Source organism: Impatiens glandulifera, chromosome 2, assembly GCF_907164915.1.
Source record: "Impatiens glandulifera chromosome 2, dImpGla2.1, whole genome shotgun sequence".
Classification (NCBI taxonomy): Eukaryota; Viridiplantae; Streptophyta; class Magnoliopsida; order Ericales; family Balsaminaceae; genus Impatiens; species Impatiens glandulifera.
The window spans coordinates 57,778,506-57,800,304 of record NC_061863.1 but is presented as its reverse complement, the minus strand read 5'-3'; the positions used below and the strand labels follow the sequence as shown (position 1 = coordinate 57,800,304).

At 33.8% G+C, this 21,799-nt stretch overlaps 2 protein-coding genes across 2 annotated transcripts; one reads left to right on the top strand and one right to left on the bottom strand.

The window, feature by feature from the left end:
- Nucleotides 1–2,277: 2,277 nt before the first annotated feature.
- On the bottom strand, nt 2,278–3,827 carry LOC124925982 (apoptosis-inducing factor homolog B-like). Its single transcript, XM_047466134.1, has 4 exons — nt 3,670–3,827; nt 3,176–3,432; nt 2,643–3,094; nt 2,278–2,553 (listed from the first exon to the last, which is right to left on the bottom strand). The coding sequence occupies exons 1-4, from the start codon at nt 3,777–3,779 to the stop codon at nt 2,293–2,295; spliced, it is 1,080 nt and encodes a 359-aa protein (XP_047322090.1). The 5' UTR covers nt 3,780–3,827; the 3' UTR covers nt 2,278–2,292.
- Nucleotides 3,828–13,757: 9,930 nt separating this feature from the next.
- On the top strand, nt 13,758–15,576 carry LOC124925983 (uncharacterized protein At2g29880-like). The gene is made up of 3 exons (XM_047466135.1): nt 13,758–13,876; nt 13,945–14,983; nt 15,059–15,576. The coding sequence occupies exons 2-3, from the start codon at nt 14,576–14,578 to the stop codon at nt 15,500–15,502; spliced, it is 852 nt and encodes a 283-aa protein (XP_047322091.1). The 5' UTR covers nt 13,758–13,876; nt 13,945–14,575; the 3' UTR covers nt 15,503–15,576.
- Nucleotides 15,577–21,799: the final 6,223 nt, after the last annotated feature.

Sequence of the window (21,799 nt, the reverse complement as noted above, 5' to 3'; positions counted from 1 at the left end):
GTATAATTATTTTTAGGGCTGTGCAAAAAAATCGGAAAACCGGTAACCCAACCGATAGTTAACCGATTTCATTTTAACGGTTTATTGGTTAACAGGTTTTAGCGGTTCCGGTTAATCGGTTTTTTACCGGTTAAACGGTTCGGTTTTCGGTTTCCTTATTTTTCAAACAGTTTAACCGGTAAACCGGTATTAATTTAATTATATATTTTTATATTTTATAATTTGTATTAGTTATTTTATAAATAATTTTAAAAAAATAATTTTTAAAAAACATTATAATCTATATAAAATTTTACAAAAATAAATTAGTAACAAATTAAAATAATTTCATTAAAATATGTAAATTTGTTTTTAAGAATTATAAATTAACAAAATCAAAATAGTTAAGCAAATTAAAATTTGATGTCTTCAAAGTTCAACCTTCCCTTTATGTTTTAACTCTCTCAAACATGACCAATACGGAAACACCTAAAATCAAAGTTATAAATTATAATTTACTGATTTTACTTCCCGTTCTATCGGTTGAGAAGGGGATTCTATCATATTCGCTTATACTTGGTTGGTCAAAGACTAATCGACATAATTTTTTTGAATTTTCTCAAGAAACATACAAACTTAACAAGATAGCTATAAAATATATTATATTATTACAATCAAATTATATATTATAACATATTCCTAAATATATAATAAAATATATTATTATAATATAATATATTTATATTATATTATAATAATAATAATAATAATATAATATATTATAATAGAGAAAAAAAAATGGAAAATAGTATAATAGGAAAGTACAAACAATATTTAAAAATATATATTTTATAAATTTATTACTTAATTTAAAAAAATTGAATTATCGGTTCCTGGTTAAACCCGGTTTAACCGGCCAGAACCGACCAGAACCGGTAAAACCGATACCATTAACGGCCGGTTAACCGGTTTGTAAAATAAAAGCCAAAACTGGTATTAATCGGAACCGTTTAACTGATTAACCGGCCGGTTGAACATCCCTACTTATTTCTTTCGCCACCTCTATAATCTTCTTCCCTGTCTGGGCTGGTCAAGACCTTCACGATGTTCTCGTTCTAAACATGGAAAAACTTGCAACATTATTGCAATATTTATTATCTGATAACATCATTGATTGTGATTACACCAGCATTATCATCAATTCAAGAATCCAAGAAGAAAGTTTTGCTAATTTTGCAAGATGGGAACCTGCACATGGCAAATTCATGTTTTCTCATCCATGGAAAACTTAGTTGAGACCTGGAAATCTAACTCGAGAATGCGCCTATCAAATTGAAGTTGCGCTAATTAAGAACAATACCTATGAAATTGATGAGGCGTCAGGAATGGTAGTTGGGAGAGTCCAAGAGACTTGCAGGGAATTGAGCGTAGAATGTAGCAAGGCCATAATGACTTTGTCTTTAGCGATGAAGACTATGACTAAGTCTTGTTTGGCTGATCTTCATGTGGCTATGTCAAGGAATACATCCCAAAGGCTCCAGATTTTGCTCAAAGAAACTGATCACATGAACAACAATAATGATATTATAACAGCCACTCTTCCCCTGCTGCAAATAATGCCAATCCTAAACATGGCTTCTTGTTTACTACACATTGTGAACTGCACCGAAAGAATGGCGGAGTTAGTTCAAGAACTTGCACGGACTGCACATTTTAAGACTAATATTGATCGTGTTGTTGAAGAACCACACGTGTCAGTGTCTGTATCGTCATGTCCATGCGCAAGTACTGCAGTAGCCGACACCATTGAAGAAGAAGGTGTTGGAAATTCAGTTCAACAGCCAAATGCTAGTCATGTTGTTATTAGAGTGCAGAACTAATGTCTCCTCTGCCACTTTTAAATTTTAAGGCTATAGTTTGATTTTAAAAAATGGTTCTCTACAACCCATTATCTTGGGTTCAGTTGTATTTTTGTATTATATCAGTTTAGCGAGGATGCCAGACCAGTTTTTAACGCACTTCAACTGTGTTAATGTACTCGATATGATTGGCCCAAAACTCATTGATGACCCGTGACCTAGCTAGCCAGTCTTCAATTTCAACACGGCTAGGCATTACTATTGATCAACTGATCATAGTTGGATAGATAGTTTCATAATATGATTGTTTATGGGAATCAATCAGAAGAGAGTAGTACACATTACAGCACAAATTTGCAGTTGGAATATCAAGTTAACAAATCATAGGGAGGGAATACATACTGTAACCGATAAAACTTGTATGAAATGATGAAAATGTAATGATCTTGTGGCTTTATGCAAGAGACAACCCCAATTGCTTTCTTGTCTTGGCCACGAACAAGTCCTTGGATTTGATGAATCCAGGCACAATTCCGATCAATGTTGCTAAAGGAAATTGAGCCACTGCCTCTTTTCTCCCCAAAGAAATGATGGCCAAGTCTGAACCAGGTTTATATTTCTCCATTTTACTTTCATTTCCTCCACTTAACAACAATGTCAGATTCTTAACTGTCACAAGCGCATGTTTTTTTGCCAAATATCCTTGCTTAAGTTCCTGCACCCCAAAGAAACATATTTTATATGAGCTCTTCAATCATCAAACCAAATGATATAAAAAAAGAAGATATCAGTTGTTAATGTTACCTTGATGTCAGTAATATCTCCAACAGCAAAAATATTTCTCTTTCCAACGACTCTACAATTTTCATCAACTTTCAATCTTCCAGAGCTATCCAGACTATTCTTCAGGATCGTCTCCTTTAGCCATTCCGACCCTACAGGTTTTCCAAAGCATAAGAAAAAACAGTCGGCTTTGACAGTTTCTCCTTTTGAAGTTACATATTTGTTGCTCTCTTCTGAAGCAGAGCTCATGTCAATAGATTGCCCCAACTTCACTTCAACCCCTTTTCCCTCCAACCACTTTAAAGCCTTTTGAGAAGCTTTCGGCCCAATGAACTCCAACAACCTGGATCCCCTGTGCACCAAAGTAACCGCCTTATCAGGATAATCAACTGTAATCTCCCCAGCAAGTTCCACCCCAGTCGGGCCTCCACCAATTATCAAGATCGAACTAGCTTCTTTTATCTTCTCATTATCTGTCACAATAATCATGAATATGTATAAAAGTAAGAAGTTGCCAATTCAAAGCCTCTTTTCACAATATTTAACATATTTACCTCGTTCAAATTGTTTAAGCCTGTCGTTTCTAGCATGTGGAAGAGGATCAGCATTGCCCGTGGCAATGACAAGATAATCATATGGAACAAGGCGCCCTTCTGCTGTTAATACCTCGGTATCAGTTATGTTTATGGCCCTGGATGTTATAACAAGGCCATTGGTTAAGTAATCCCTGTGGTAAATCAGTGTTCGCTCTGCAAATGGTGGTTCCACCATTGCCCTCAGACTTGCCCATGAGATCTCAAAATACTCCTTCCTGTTTATGATTCATTTATTTGCACCCACATTAACAATCAAACAAGGGGGGAATTCTTTTGATCACAATATTAACTCTTTTGATTACAATATTCTTTTGGGTATCGGTAGAATGGTTATTAGCAAAATTAGATACAGAATCAAGCTCCTTAATTGGAGTTCAAATTTATGAAAAGAAAGTAAGGAGAATACATGAACAGAAGCGAGAGAGAGGGAGATGGAAAGAAAGAGTACTTACGAATCAATGAGAGTGACGTCAGCGGTTAATTGGAGAGATTTGGCGACGAAAGAGCCGGCGATTCCACCTCCGACGACGACAACCTTGGCCTGGTTTTTGTAAGTCCCCATCAAATTTCTCTTCTTCACGGCTCAAACCACCGCGCCCCCGATACAAATATATATATATATATCGAGGGTAGGGTTTAGGGTTTAAGTAAAGCAACCAATGCACTAGTATAGGTCCATTTTTAAAAGGCCTCGTCTTTTCATATTTAATAATATTATATTATTAATATTATTTTTTTTTCTCCTTTAATATTAAATATATATAATAAAAATAATTTTTTTATTTATTTTTAGTCTCGTATTATTATATATTAATTATTTATATTTTATTTTATTAATTAAAATTAAAAAAAATTAGGCCCAAAATTTAAATTTATATAGGGCTTAAAAGGCTTTTAGGCCCTAATCAAGGGAGAAGGAATGGTTTTGACTTTTTGACAGAGTGGAAGTAGACGATGCGCGACAACAAAAGAGAATAGGTTCACAACTTATTATGTTTGAATTCAAAATCATAATATACATTTTAATAATTAAATTAAGTTAATTTTATTAATTATAACACAAAATTTATTATAATTTTAAAAATAACTTAAAAATAAAATATTCTCTATGAAAAAATTAAAATTTTTAAATGATACATTTATATTAAAAATAATAAAAATTGTTTAAACATGACAACAAAATATAATATTAAAAAATAAAAATAAAATAATATAATACAACCACATTCTTAATATGTTTTCAAACTTCTAGGTTCTCGAGAATAACGATCAACTCTACTAGCATTCCGAAACGAATATCAGAAAGTGTCACAATAATATAATTTTAAATGATATGCATCAAACGATGGTTACAAACTTTAAAAGTTCGACGATTTATTTTTACAACAGACCGTCCATCGGAAAATAATTTGGATAGTAACTCAAATATGAATGTCGGTCGTATTAGTCTTATCAATATAAAGTTCTTAACAACTATCCATAATCTTGAACATCACTCAACGAATCATAGTAATACTCCACAAAAGATTCAATATAATAATTATCCTTCGACAATGTAAAAGTAAGTGAGTTGTCGATTTAATATTCTCGTGACAAATACGATAATAACCTACTATAATACAATATTTTTTTATTCACATATCATCCGTAAAATTTTACTGTAAATAACGTTTCATTTAGAGAACGATATATTATACTGAATGTTTGACTCTCAAAAATTCTCCAAACAAAATCATATAGAATCATTTTAATAAACAAATTGTTAGATTAAAGTTGTTAATTAACTTAGGATAATTAATCAACGCTATAAAATTACCGAGTTTTGATAATCTAGTTTAAATAATCAAAAATGGAGAAATCTTTAGATAAAATCAATCTAGGACACTCACTATAATGACTCTATCAGATTTTGATAATTTAGTTTAAATAATCAAAAAGAAAAAAATTGTTAAGTTAAAGTTTTTGATTAATTTTAAGTGTATCAATAAAATTAAATAGTGTTATTGATTTTGTGTATGACAAAGTGAAGAAAACCGGAAAGGGAATCTGTCCGGTAGTTGATCAAATTCGGTATTTGATCAACTTCGGTTTTCTGCAAAAGCACGTCCAGTTTTTCTATTCGGCTTCGGCTTTATAAAAGCGCGCTCAGTTTTATGTTTGGTATTTGATCAACTTCGGTATTCTGAAGAAGCGCATCCGATAGGTTGTCCAAATCGGTTTGTGTACAAGCACTTCCGGTTTTATCTATCTTCGGTATTCTGAAGAAGCGCATCCGGTTGTTTGTCCAAATCGGTTTTTAGACAAGCGCTTTTGATTTTATGTTCACTTCAGTTTTGCAGAAGTGTCTCCGGTATTTTATTTGGCTCGTCTCCTACTAAGCGCTTTCGGTATTTAATTAGTTCGGTTTTATATCAACGCTTTCGGTATTTAACTAGTTTAGTTTTATATTAGTGCTTCCGGTATTTAAGTAGTTCGGTTTTATATCAGCGCTTCTGGTATTTAACCAGTTCGGTTTATATCAGTACTTACGATATTTAACTAGTTCAGTTTTATATCAACGCTTACGATATTTAACTAGTTCGGTTTTATATTAGAGCTTCCGGTATTTAACCAGTTCAGTTTTATATCAGCGCGTCCGGTATTTAACTAGTTCGATTTTATTTTAGCGCTTCCGGTATTTAACTAGTTCAGTTTTATATCAGCGCTTCCGGTATTTAACTAGTTCGGTTTTATATCAGCGCTTCCGGTATTTAACCATTTCAGTTTTATATCAGCGCGTCTAGTATTTAACCAGTTCAGTTTTATATCAACACTTTCGGTATTTGATCAAATTCGGTTTTATATGAAACGTTTGCGGTTTTTCTAGAACCTCGATTTTATGAAGTGTTTTCGGTACTTTATCAAATTCGGTATTTGATCAAGCATCCGTTATTGGCAGTCTGACACAGCAACGAAGCTAATCCTATAGAAGACTGCCACGTGCCAAGATAATTCAAATTCATGTGATGTACGTCTTAGTACACCACGATCTCCTAAAGGATATTCGGCGCACTACCTTCATCCAGTACATCCACGTTCTAACAAATATTCTCTGATGTACTACCCTGACACACATCCAATCGAAATAGGACAAGTGTTCTCTTAAACAAATTTGTTCGTTGAAAAGATATTTATTTAAGAAGAAGTTGAAGGACAATTTGCACCTACCGTTTTTTTAAAAAAAAATAGCATCCTGATTCTTCAATTACTTTCACGAGTCTTAAGTTTTTCTATGATCAAGCGCTCAAACTTTTAAGTTCTAAAGGTCTATAAGTTTGCTAGATCATTAAGTTGTATTACATACTGTTATTTCTGTGTGAGATTTTAGTATTGTAAGTTGACAGAATCTGTTATGTTCAACAAAGTGTTGTGTACTAGGAGTTCGAAAACATGCATTGTTTAAGTCCTAGTTGTCCGACTAGTTTGTGTAAGCGTTGTACTCAAACCAAATCTTTTAGTGAATATCTTTCTCAAGGTTGAGAAGAATGAGTGACGTAAGAGATTTTTCTCCGAACATCCATAAACAAACTTTGTGTCATGTGTTATTTACTTTCCGTATTTTCCATCTCTTTATATGTCGTTTCAAGTCTAAACAAACAGTTCCGCACTTGATTTTGTTCAAGATTTGTGAAGACTTGTGAAGATTATAAACAAATATTAACTTCTAACAGAGTTAATATCAAACGAAGGTCTTTGCGGTTAACAATATTTGGTCAACCTCCTGTTATTGTTGACTCTTTTCTTAACACAAATTATAATAATATCACACATAAAAATTATTAATATATTGTCAATGCATAACGTGTCTATAAGGATTATATAATTATATATATATGTTTTTAATAGTATTAAAAGATGAATAGTCGGTTTAAGAGATCAAAACATCACGAGTATTTCATCTAGAAGCATTTTGAATAAAACTGTAGGTCATAAGACTTATGATTATAAGGTATCTTACTAGTTTTCCTTAATTGACAAAGATATTATCATTTACAAATAATAAGTAAAAAATAATAAAAATTATTTAGATAGCTATCACAATTCAGTCCGACCCTCAAATTTACCCTCAAATTTTATTGTATTTTTAAGTTAAAATAGATATTTAGAGCTTGTTTGATGATTTATTTTTAAAATTATTTTTTGCGGGATTTATTGATCAAAAATATTTTGTTTTCTCTTTCATATTCTAAATAAAGTTTTAATTTTTTCTAACTAGAAAACTTTGAAGAGGACAATTGTATTTTAAATTAATTTTTTATATGTATATGTATAAATAAACGTATGTTTAATTCAGTATATACTTAATTTATTTGTTCTAATTAATTTAATTATATTTAGATATGTTTGATAGGATTCAATTTATATTTAGTTTATATATTTCAATTTACTCCGTTAAGGTTTTAGATGATAGAAATGTAGAAAAAAAAAAGTTTAAATACAAAATAAGTTTGATTATAATTTTTTATATTAATTTATTACGCAAGATTATTACAAAAGCGTTGAACGCGCAACTTATAATCTCAATTAAACACGCTCAAAGGTAATAATCTGAAACATGAATAATGAATGAAAAAATATTATTAAATTTATTAATATATTCATAATTATAAAATTTTCAGAACATACTGCTTTATTTTTATTTATATTTATATTTATATTTATATATATATATATATAATATAATATATTTGCCCAAACTCAATTAATGATGTTCGATTTTAAAGAATTAAAAGAAAAATTATATAACAAAATATAAAGTTTAAAAAAAATGTGCACCTTATGTCAAATTCAAAATTTTGGTTTGATTTTGGTTTATTTATTATTTTTACTAGTTTATAAGAAATGATATAAATTATATATAGTTTATAATTATAAAAAATTCAAAATGGCTACTATTTTTGGACAAGTTGGACATACAATACTCATTGCCATTCTTGTCTTCATACAAGGGGAAATTTGATTAAATAACCTCAAAGATGAGTTTGAGGTTATTTGATCTGGTGGTGATTTACTAATTAAATTGCGCTCGTGGTCTATTTATTTTTTTTGGACGAAATTGCCCTTGTAGCGAAACGCTAAGTCCCTTAGCGTTTCGCGAAGTGACAATGTGTGAAATGTCCAGATTACTCTTACTATTTAATATAATCTCTCTCATTTTTTTTCATTTCTTTTTTTCTCCTTCTCTCTTCCCGCTCTTCTCCTCCTTCTCTCTAAATTCCGGCGGCGATCTCGTCGGCGATCTCGGCGGCGACGGGTCGAAATCCACTATGAGCTCCACGACGAGCACGAGCACTGTTCCAATTGGTACGTTTATTTTAAGCATGTTTATTGATGTTTGATTTTTCTTCGAATCACTGTTATAATATTAGAGTATTTATACTAAACCTAATCCACTTCGCGAAACGCTAAGTCCCTTAGTGTTTCGCTACAAGGGCAATATCGTCTAAAAAAAATATACAACCACGAGCGCAATTTAATTATAAAATCACCACCCGATCAAATAACCTCATCTTTGAGGGTATTTAATCAAATTCCCCATACAAGGTACCTAATAAATAATGTATATACTTATTTAAAGATTATCAGATTTATTGATGAGTTTGATAAAGAGTCTCACATTTATAAGTGCGTGTTTGTCATGGTCAACAAGAAGTTGAAAATTGAAGATACTTTTGATAATATGTGTGTTGTGTGTTTATAGGTTGTATTTCATTTTTGGAAAAACCTGGAGAGAGCTACTAGGATAGTGGATCTAAGAGGCGTTAAGAAGATATGTGGTGATCCGAGTGGGCGATCAATTTTCCAGGTTGGTTGTTATTGTAACTTCTTTATTCATTGTGGGAATCCTTATATATTGCAATTTCCAACAATTTATTGTACTTAATTTGGTGTGTAATGTGTATGTAGGTCTAGTAGGAATGAGGAATATTTGTGTTTCCCATGACATTATTATGTTTGTTATTCTTACTTTTATGATGTGGTAAACAGAGGAGAACAACTATGTGTTAGTTTTTTATGCAAATTCTTCTTGTTCGGGAAAATTAATTACTCTTTGTTGTGAGGCTAGTTGGCTAATTTGTATCATTTGACATTATTGATTCTTTTTGTTGTTATATTTTGTTTGTGTTGATTTTAGTAATTTAGATGACTATTTGTATTCTTTTCATGTGATTTTATTGACTTCTTTTGTTCTTTGGTATATTTTGTGTTTAAATAGTAGTATAATGTGAAGATAATTATCTAATTTATATCTTTTTGTTGATATTGTTGCAGGTTATTAATGAGTATTATGCATTTGGATTGGATATTAAGATATTTTTTTAATGTGTAATTTGAATATAGTGTTTTAGTGTTTTATAACTTTGTATTAAATTATTTGTGATAAATCATGGTTGAGAATGAGATATATTAATATTTAATTTTAATGTATTTTTTTTATTGATTTTTGATATTTTATAAAATAATATTTAATATAGAATAAAATCATTTCTCACTATAATAATAAAATAATTAAATAAGTATTAATTTTGAATGGAATAAAAATTGCCATAATATTGTAACAAAGAATATTTACAATTTTATTTAAACCGTCGGAAATAATATAAAAAAAAACTTATTGGCCGTTGAAAATTTCGTCCGAAATAATAACAAGTATGTGGCATATTTATTGGAAAAATCGTCGCTAAAAAATTGAACATACGTCAGAATATCCGTCACAAATATTTTCTGACAGATTGAATAGCCATCGGATGCTTACCGACGAGCTAATTTGCAAACTTTATTTTAATAATGAAATATCCGTCACAAATGATTTATCCGTCGAAAAACCTGTCAGTAAAAAGCGTCGCTAATTGTCCATGTTTTTGTAGTGTATACTTATTTAAAGATACTACTAACTGGTTGGTTTGGTTTGTGGTTGTAGGTGCAGTTTTCACATTTCTTAGATTCTTTCCAAATTTGAAGGTTGCATATGATTATGGGCTTTCAACTTCCATTTTAACATTCAGTATGATATCGGTTTCTGGTCATCATTCTGAACAAGTTAGAGATGTAGCTCTTAAGAGACTCTCAACCATTCTAATTGGTATAGTTATTTTTAGGGTTGTGCAAAAAAAACCGGAAAACCGGTAACCCAACCGATAGTTAACCGGTTTCATTTTAACGATTTATTGGTTAACCGGTTCTAGCGGTTCCGGTTAATCGGTTTTTACCAGTTAAACGGTTCGGTTTTCGGTTTCCTTATTTTTCTAACGGTTTAACCGTAAACCGGTAATAATTTAATTATATATTTTTATATTTTATAATTTGTATTAGTTATTTTATAAATAATTTTTAAAAAACATTATAATCTATATAAAATTTTACAAAAATAAATTAATAACAAATTGAAATAATTTCATTAAAATATGTAAATTTGTTTTTAAGAATTATAAATTAACAAAATCAAAATAGTTAAGCAAATTAAAATTTGATGTCTTCAAAGTTCAACATTTCCTTTATGTTTTAACTTTCTCTCAAACATGACCAATACGGAAACTCCTAAAATCAAAGTTATAAATTATAATTTACTGATTTTACATCCCGTTCTATCGGTTGAGAAAGGGATTCTATCATATTCGCTTATACTTGGTTGGTCAAAGACTAATCGACATAATTTTATTGAATTTTCTCAAGAAACATACAAACTTAACAGGATAGCTATAAAATATATTATATTATTACAATCAAATTATATATTATAACATATTCCTAAATATATCAATAAAATATATTATTATAATATAATATATTTATATTATATTATAATAATAATAATATAATATATTATAATAGAGAAAAAAAGGATGGAGAATAATATAATAGGAAAGTAAAACAATAATTTAAAAATATATATTTTATAAATTTATTACTTAATTTAAAAAAATTGAATTATCGGTTCCTGGTTAAACCCGGTTTAACCGGCCAGAACCGACCAGAATCGGTAAAACCGATACCATTAACGGCTGGTTAACCGGTTTGTAAAATAAAAGCCAAAACCAGTATTAATCGGAACCGTTTAACTGATTAACCGGTTAACCGGCCGGTTGAACACCCCTACTTATTTCCTTCGCCACCTCTATAATCTTCTTCCCTGTCTGGGCTGGTCAAGACCTTCACGATGTTCTCGTTCTAAACATGGAAAAACTTGCAACATTATTGCAATATTTATTATCTGATAACATCATTAATTGTGATTACACAAGCATTATCATCAATTCAAGAATCCAAGTAGAAAGTTTTGCTAATTTTGCAAGATGGGAACCTGCACATGGAAAATTCATGTTTTCTCATCCATGGAAAACTTACTTGAGACTTGGAAATCTAACTTGAGAATGCGCCTTCAATTGATGTTGCACTAATTAAGAACAATACCTATGAAATTGATGAGGCATCAAGGAATGGTAGTTGGGAGAGTCCAAGAGACTTGCAGGGAATTGAGCATAGAATGTAGCAAGGCCATAATGACTTTGTCTTTAGCGATGAAGACTATGACTAAGTCTTGTTTGGTTGATCTTCATGTGGCTATGTCGAGGAATACATCCCAAAGGCTCCAGAGTTTGCTCAAAGAAACTGATCACATGAACAACAATAAGGGTGTGTTTGATGAGCATGGAATTGGAATTGGAATTGGAGGAGTCAATTCCAATTCAGGTGTTTGTTTGAAGAATTAAATTTAGGAATTGGATTTGGAATTTAAATTCTGATGGAATTCCAAACAATTTATTTATTAGCTTTTGAATTCCGGTCAAATTACATAAGAATTGTAATTCCAATCAAACAGATTATACCAATTTCCTCACACCTCTCTCTCCTTCCCCATTTTCAGCCCGTACGTACCGTTTTTCTCATTTCCTTTCACCTTTCTCTCTCTTCTTCCCCATTTTCCCATTTTCTCATTTCCTTTCACCTTTTTCTCTCTTCTTCTCCATTTTCCAGTAACATTTTCCAGTAACATTTTCCCGATCTATCTCTTTCTCTTCTATTATATAATCGGAGGCGACGGGCGGCGACGGGCGACGGGCGACGATTCCTCACTGGCGGCGACGATCTCTCACGGCTTCAACATCAGGTACCTCCATATATCTCTTCAACGCCTATGGGAAACACTTTCTATTTTTTTTGTTTCTAGATCTGAATGCGATTAGATATTCTTTTCGTTGAGAATATTATCCTTTCTACAATACACAAATCATATGAAAAAGATATTTGATCCTAATGATAGGATCCTCTATTTTGCAATAGAGTTTGAGTGATGTATTGTATTTGTGAATAGCAGTAGACCCTTTGTTTTTATATCTGATGCTTTATGATTATATTGTGGCTATTTATGGGGCATATGATAAGATTAGATTATGTAGAATATGATAAGTGTTAGTTTGATAAATATGTTGGTTAATATCTAGTAAGATTATGACTATTTATAAGGATTTTGATTCCTAGGATTGATTCTAAAATCATTTCTGATTTTTCTGCTTTAAAATTTAATAACTAAAGATTAGGATCATAAGATGAAATCAGGTTGAAATGAGAAATATTGAAATCTAAGTTGTGACAATTAAGGTTTGAGGCTAATAAGTTCATGTTGAATTTAGGATGAGTTAGTATTTTAATCTCAGATTGAGTAGTTTAATGCTGACACATACTCAATATCTTTTTGGTCGCCATATTGCAATAGTGGATTGGTCGCCATTAATTGCAATTGTGAATGAAGCATGTGATACATATAAACCTTATTTAATTTTATTTATTTTGCAGAACGTGATATCTTATTAATGGATGATAACTGTTTAGTACAATTAAAAAAAAGAAGATTACTTCTTGATGTGATAACTCAAACAACTGTTACAATTGTGGATTGGTTACAAGAACAACCTATACCAAGAATCCCACGATATGACACTGAGGAAAATAATGCATTAAGAAAAATATTGTTAAAAAGATTATATGGAGAAAAAGACAAGACTTGTTTTGACTTATTACGATTCACAAAACACAGTTTCACTATGTTTTGTGAATTGTTGCGTGAAAAGGGTTTACAAGATAATAGCAATGTGACGGTTGAAGAATCTGTAGCCATGTTTTTACTTGTACTAGGACATGGAGTAAAACTTCGGGTACTTGGAGGTATCTATATTCGTTCATTAGAGACAATTAGTAGGCGCTTTCATGAAGTACTACGCTTGGTTCTCAGTTTAAGTAAGGATTTTATAAGATTACCTAATCAAGTTGAGAATGTTGATGAGAATGATCATAAATGGAGATGGTTCAAGGTTAGTATCAAAATTAAGTTTAACATATATTTGTAGATTATTTTAGAAATTATATAGTTTAATTTTAATTTTTTTTAGGATTGCCTTGGAGCTTTGGATGGAACACATGTTGAGATGACTATTCCACTTAAAGATCAAGGTAGATATCGAAATAGGAAACAACAGATAACAACTAATGTTTTGGGAGTATGTGATAAAAAGAGTTTGAAATTTCTTTATGTTCTTCCTGGATGGGAAGGTTCATCATCAGATTCAAAAGTTTTACGAAGTGCATTAGTGAGAGAAATGGATCCATTTCTTGTGCCGACTGGTATTGTTTTTTAAATTTTATTTATATTAGTAGCATTAAGAAGACTAATAAATTTGAATTTTATTTAGGAAATTATTATCTAGTTGATGCTGGATATGCAAATACTCCCGGATTTTTAGCTCCTTATCGTTCTACTCGTTATCACCTAAATGAATGGTCAAGTCATGGTAATCGTCCTTCTAACTATAAGGAATTATTTAACCTACGACACTCTTTAGCAAGAAATTCAGTAGAGAGAACATTTGGATTGCTGAAAAAACGATGGGCAGTACTTCGTCAACCATCATTTTTTGGTACTAATACACAGGTGAATTTTTATAACATAATTATAAGAATTGGTCATATTATTTCCTTGACATATATACACAAATATTTGTCTCAATAATTAATTTACTTGAATGACAGGTTCGTATTATTAATGCTTGTTGTGTTCTTCATAACTACATTCGTGAAATTGCAAGTGAATTGGATTATCCATTGTTGCATGAGGTTGATTGTGATTTGGCACAACAATCAAATGAAGTATTTGATGTGGACTATGAAGATGTCATAACAAATGTACAAGGTGGTAGTCAATGGACAAATTTTAGGGATGATATGGCAAGGGAGATGTATAGTCAATATCAAGTTAGGAGTGGTAGAACTTAATTACATGTTTTTAGTGATTTTAGTTTATGTTAAGCTAGTATAATTGTGGTGATGTGTATCTTCTTTTATCAATATAAAATCTTTGTTGGTGTCTTTTCTAATCAATCTTATATTTTCACTCTATATTTTGAAAAGATAAGGAGAATGAAGACTAAATCGTATCTCAAATGGACATCAATGATGGATAATGTGCTAACAAATGTATTGCTTGAGCAACATAATTTAGGAAATCATCCTCCTAATGGATGGAAATCTGTTGCATATGCTGCTGCGGTTAGTGCATTACACAATCAATGTAATGTTAATGTTAGTAGGGAAAATATACAATCGCGACTTAAGACTTGGGATAAACATTATGCTGTTATAAGTGCTATGCTTGGTACGAGTGGATTTGGATGGGATTGGGATAGAAAAGTGGTGAAAGTGGATAGTGAAGAAGTTTGGACAACTTATGTTAAGGTATATTAGTTTATGTTGCTTGAATTCTTATTTTAAGATAACACTTTTATATATATTTTTGTGACTTGTTTATAGGCACACCCAGATGCGAGTCATTATAGAAGTAAAATTGTTGAGAATTGGGAAGATTTGTCAATTATTTGTGGACAAGATAAAGCTAATGGAAGTGGAGCTGAAACGGCTGATGAAGGTGCAAGAGCTATGTTTGAAGATATAGAGAGTTGTTCAAAATTAAGTAAAGAATCAACTAGTGTAGAACGACCTTCTAAAAGAACTCGTCATAATGATATGGCCACTGCAATATCCAAGATGGCTGACGTGGTTGGTAAGGCATACAATGTTGAAAAGACAAGTGCTCAACAAGTTTTTGATGAACTATCAAAAATTACAGACTTAGAGGAGACACAATTTCTACAAGCGGTTGATGTACTCACAACAAACGAGAGGAAGTACGAAGTGTTTCTAACAATCCCCGAGCGTATGAGGCGTGCATGGATTTTGTTACAAATAAAGAAGTGATCATCAAGTTATGAGATTTCCAATTTCTTATTTTGTGGGCTTTTAACGTGTTTCTTTTGTTATTAAGACTGTTTTTATCTTATATGTGGGTAGGAAGACACTTGAAACTTATTGCATACAAAATTATAAACTTTTCTATGTTACTTTGATCTTCTATCAAAATATTATTATAACTTGTTTGATGTTATGCTATTTTTTAGTAAAAAAATTGTCTTGCTGAAAATTGGTTTAAATAAATTGTTTTTTTGTTAGAATTTTTGTTTAAAATTATTGATATAAAGTTACTTTTAATTATTTGTCAAAATAATGTTCACAAAATAATTTCTTTCAAACAAAAGAATTGTAATTGAATTACAATTCTATCATTTCCCCAAACATAGGAATTGGAATTGAATTGCAATTCTATCATTTTCCCAAACATAGGAATTGAAATTGAATGCCAATTCTCATGGAATTGGAATTAGAATTCCAATTCCAATTCCAATTTCAATTCCAATTCCAATTCCAATTCCAATTCCCCCTCATCAAACACACCCTAAGGGATAAATGACAAATTTAAGATTATTGTTGAAAGAATTTGTCAAATTTAGAACTCTCCTAATTTTTTGTCGTTTTAAGAACTTTAGTTATAATATTTTGTTATATTTAAGACTTCTCACTAACTGTATTAATTTAGGTAAAAGTCTGTTAAATTATTTAACAATTTTTTTATTTAATATATTTTCTTTATCTCATTAATATTTACAAGTTTTAAACACACTCCTTGATCTTTTAATGTGATTTTCTCTCTCTTTCTCCATTTCCAATTGCTTTAATGGCAATATCCTTCACCGCTGTCATGATAGATTGTGCGCGATCTCTCATTACAAAAATATTATTAAATTATTTAATTAATTATTTTTTCAGTCATCAACCAAGCTGTTAAGCTGTTAAGTGAACTTTTATTCCGTGGATAGAGAAAAACATCCAAATAAAAAAATCTAATAAAAATGTTTGCAATGTCTATTAAAACTTCTCAGCAATCTGCCATTGCTATAATTCTTCGTCAAGACAATGCTCTTCTCCTCAGATTCGATCATTATCATCTCGCCCTATTTTTCGTGTAATTCAAATATCAATTGATCTTATAGGTTATGCTCATAATTTTCTCTTCTAAAACCATTTTTTTTATTTGCAGGCGGAAGATCATCTCTTCAAAGAAGAAAACATAGTGGCATTGTAAGATATTTTAGATCAATACTTCCTGCAACGTTGTAGATAGTAAACAATTGCTTCTCCGATTTATCGAGCATATTATCAGTCAAACAAAACTGTGGGTGACAATCAGTCGATGACCCTCTCCCTCAATTTCATTTGTTTGACTAATGTCTTCTCTCCTTCTGCCCTTTGAATATTCATTTCTTTGTCGGTAGAAGATTCTGTGTTCATCATCTTTATAGTCAACTTAACCTCGAAAATGCTCTATTTTCTCTGTTCATCATAAAGTTCTCATTTTTATCGTTTATTGTCATTATTCTTCATACAATTTCGTAGGTACAATTATTGTCTGAATTCGAAAGAAGCCGGATTTCAGGTAGAGAACGATCACTATTACACTTCCAACCACAAAGACGATTTGAGAGCACAAAATGGTTCCTAGAAATCGCCGGAAGTACTCGCCGGAGACATTAATCGTTGCCAAAATTCGGTTGGAGAAGCTGCTGAAAGCTACAGCCAGAAAGAGAATCATCTCATTAAGAAGAAAGAGAGCTGCGATTGTTTTCCGTCTATTTTTTCCTTACTGAGAAGAAGAGGTGAGAATTTATGTATTTATGCAACTTTTACCATTTGCAGGTGATAATGCAATTGGAGAAAGAGGAAGGAACGGAGATTGAAATATTTACAAATGTGGTTGAAGACTTGAAAATGTTAACTAGATATAAAAAAAAATATAAAGAAAAAATATTGTAAATAAAAAATATTGTAAATAATTTAACAGAATTGTTAACACCGTCAGAAATCTTAAATATAACAAAATATTATAACTATAATTCTTAAAATAACAAAAAATTAGGTGAGTTCTAAATTTGAGAAAACCTTCCAACAATAATCTTAAATTGTCATTTATCCCCAACAATGATGATATTATAACAGCCACTCTTCCCCTGCTGCAAATAATGCCAATCCTAAACATGGCTTCTTGTTTACTACACATTGTGAACTGCACCGAAAGAATGGCGGAGTTAGTTCAAAGAACTTGCACGGACTGCACATTTTAAGACTAATATTGATCGTGTTGTTGAAGAACCACCCGTGTCAGTGTCTGTATCGTCATGTCCATGCGCAAGTACTGCAGTAGCCGACACCATTGAAGAAGAAGGTGGTGGAAATTCAGTTCAACAGCCAAATGCTAGTCATGTTGTTATTAGAGTGCAGAACTAATGTCTCCTCTGGCACTTTTAAATTTTAAGGCTATAGTTTGATTTAAAAAAATGGTTCTGATGCAGCGTGCGTGACTAGGATGAACCTTTATCAAGATTCGTTGATTCTTACGAATACCGAAAGTTGATAGATATTGAGGAAACCTCGTTTTCTGATTAATAATCTTCCCATAACAAAGTGTTTTAAGATTCTTTAAATACTCAAACCCTAGCTTGCAAAAGAAATAAACAACTTTTAATAAATTGCAAAAAACACCCGAAACTAATAAAAATGCGATTTTGAGCCCCTAAACGTCGTCAGATGGCCTTAAACCATCATACCTCATGGCAAAGCCATGACTTCTTCACAGCACCACGTTTCCGCCCGAAAAACACTAGGCAATCGTCGAAATCTGACACTTGCGAGATATTTTCGGATGCTGCAACTTTCGCATAAACGCCTCTTCGACTCGCACCGCATCATTCCCCCCAGGGTAGAAAAGATTCGTCCTCGAATCTGGAACCGCATCATCCTCATCAGAAGAAGACTCACCCACAAAAGGAACAAGATGCTTCACATTGAACACATCAGAGGTACGCACATGGCTGGGAAGGCGTAAACGATAAGCATTGGGGTTGATCTTCTCCACAATCTCAACAGGACCAATCTTCTTAGCAGCAAGCTTGCTATATTCATGAGCTGGAAAATGATCCTTAGTCAGAATAGCCCACACAAAGTCACCAACTTCAAAATCAACAGCACGCCTTCTCGAATCAGCCTTCTCCTTGTACTTGGCAGTAGCTGCAACCAAGCGGTCATGAGTGGTCTGATGAACCTGAGCCAACTGACTAACAAAATCCGCAGTAGTGGAATGAGGACGCACCTTGCTGGGCAGCGCTAACAAATCAAGAGGAGCACGCGGAGACAGCCCGTAAATCACATGGAAAGGACTAAAATCAGTGGAGCGATTAACAGCATGATTGTGAGCAAACTCGGCCTGAGGCAGCTTCAGATCCCAAGCCTTAGGATGATCCCCAACTAAACTGCGCAGAAGGTTCCCCAAAGACCTATTAACAACTTCAGTTTGGCCATCAGTTTGCGGGTGATAGGCACTGCTAAAATTCAGCTGAGTATTAACCAAACGCCAAAGACTCCTCCAAAAGTGACTCACAAAGCGAGTGTCCCGATCAGAAACTATGGAGGCAGGAAGTCCATGAAGGCGATACACATCCCTGAAATAAAACTGTGCAACAGCCACAGCATCAGAGGTTTTCTTGCAGGGAATGAAATGAACCATCTTCGAGAATCGGTCAACCACCACAAAAATCGAATCAGAACCACGCTGGGTACGTGGCAGCCCAAGGACAAAATCCAGTTTGCTAAACACAGAAGCACCACCCAACTGATCCAACAAGTCATCCAACCGGGGAATAGGAAACCGATAACGCACTGTAATCTTGTTGATAGCACGACTATCAATGCACATACGCCAAGACCCATCCTTTTTTGGGGTAAGAAGGGCCGGGACAGCACAGGGACTAAGGCTCTCTCGAATGTGTCCCTTAGTCAGCAAGTCCTCCACCTGTCTACGCAACTCGTCATGTTCTTTGGGACTCATGCGGTAATGAGGACGGTTGGGTAGGGCAGCACCTGGAACCAAGTCAATGTGATGCTGGATATCACGCAAAGGAGGCAAGGCACAAGGCAAATTCTCAGGAAAAACATCTGCAAACTCCTGTAACAGCGGCTGCACTGGAATAGGAACCTCAGAACTAGCACCACAGGTAATCAGCGAACAAAATAGAGCAAACACCATGCCAGATTCAACCATGGCGGTCTGAAAAGGACCCCGAGACAACAAGGTGGCAGGGGGGACGCATGATGAGTGGGGGCAGCACCCTTCTTGGGCTGATTTGGCATCAACACAATCTTGACTCAGCCAGGACAGGCGATAAGGCTTGGGGTGAGGTTCAGTGGACAGACCCAGCTTCGAAACTGCAACCTCAGAAATCACATTCTCACAACTCCCAGCATCAATGATGAAGGTGCAAACTTTGCCACCGATGGTACAAGTGGAATAGAACAGATTATTGCGTAACCACTCGTTGTCAGGAGCACGAGGGGTTAAACATGATCGACGAATCACCAAAAGGGGGCCAACATCACCAGAAACATACTCCTCCGCTGCCTCATCATCATAAACATCATACACTGGGGCTGAATCTGAAGGAAGAGCAGAGTCAGGATCATCCACCTCAGTAAAAAGACCACGATTGGTGGACTTTGGGTTGCGACACTCTGCTTGGCGATGGCCAACTTCACCACAATTGAAACAACGCAAGCCACCGGGACGTCCCTGCGGGGGGGCTAGGGTGGGATGGGCCGGCTGGGAAGAAGAACCAATGCCACTAGTGGGGACAACCTGTTTTCCAAAGCTACCCGAACCGCGTCTGGCTAGCTGTTTCTCAGCCTGTGAAGCACGCTGATGTGCCTCAGAAACAGTCAAGGGATCAAACATATTCAAAATATCCTGCAACTGGAGGCGAAGGCCACCAATATAGCGAGAAACCAACTGGAGAGGGGACTCAGACAGGTCAACACGAGCCACAAAGGTGTAAAACTCAGTGAAATAGTCATCCACAGAACGAGAACCCTGACGAAGATTCTGGAACCGTTGGTACAGGTTACGTTCGTAATTATATGGTAGAAACGCAGCCCTAATATGCTTCCTGAATTTGTCCCAATTCGTGAGCTTTGCCTTACCATGACGAACACGTGTCTGTTTCAACTGTTGCCACCATGCTTGTGCACGATCATGTAAGCGGGTCGTAACAAGGGGTACACGACGATCTGCAGGAACTTCCTTGAAATCCAGAATCTCTTCAACCTGAGAAAGCCAATCAATAAACTCTTCCGGTGGTAGACTACCATCGAACTTAGGGATGTCCACCCTGAAAACCTGCTCCCAGCGATGATTGGGGCGTTCAGGGGATCGATTCCGAAGACCACCGAGAGGGTTTTCATCTGTCACCGTAACATCATCTTCAGGGTGGTGCATGTGCATAGATGCATCCATCCGTTGCGTCAACCATTCAACCTGCCGCCTCAAATCGTCGTTATCACGGCGAAACTCAGCGTTTTCACGTCGCAACTCAGCAAGGTCACCATCATCAGCACCAGGGGTAGGGTTGCGCGGCTGTCTTTGGGGCGGCATACCTCAGGGTCGACTGGAAACTGATACCAACTGATGCAGCGTGCGTGGCTAGGATGAACCTTTATCAAGATTCGTTGATTCTTACGAATACCGAAAGTTGATAGATATTGAGGAAACCTCGTTTTCTGATTAATAATCTTCCCATAACAAAGTGTTTTAAGATTCTTTAAATACTCAAACCCTAGCTTGCAAAAGAAATAAACAACTTTTAATAAATTGCAAAAAACACCCGAAACTAATAAAAATGCGATTTTGAGCCCCTAAACGTCGTCAGATGGCCTTAAACCATCATACCTCATGGCAAAGCCATGACTTCTTCACAGCACCACGTTTCCGCCCGAAAAACACTAGGCAATCGTCGAAATCTGACACTTGCGAGATATTTTCGGATGCTGCAACTTTCGCATAAACGCCTCTTCGACTCGCACAGCATCAGGTTCTCTACAACCCATTATCTTGGGTTCAGTTGTATTTTTGTATTATATCAGTTTAGCGAGGATGCCAGACCAGTTTTTAAAGCACTTCAACTGTGTTAATGTACTCGATATGATTGGCCCAAAACTCATTGATGACCCGTGACCTAGCTAGCCGGTCTTCAATTTCAACACGGCTAGGCATTACTATTGATCAACTGATCATAGATGGATAGATAGTTTCATAATATGATTGATTATGGGAATCAA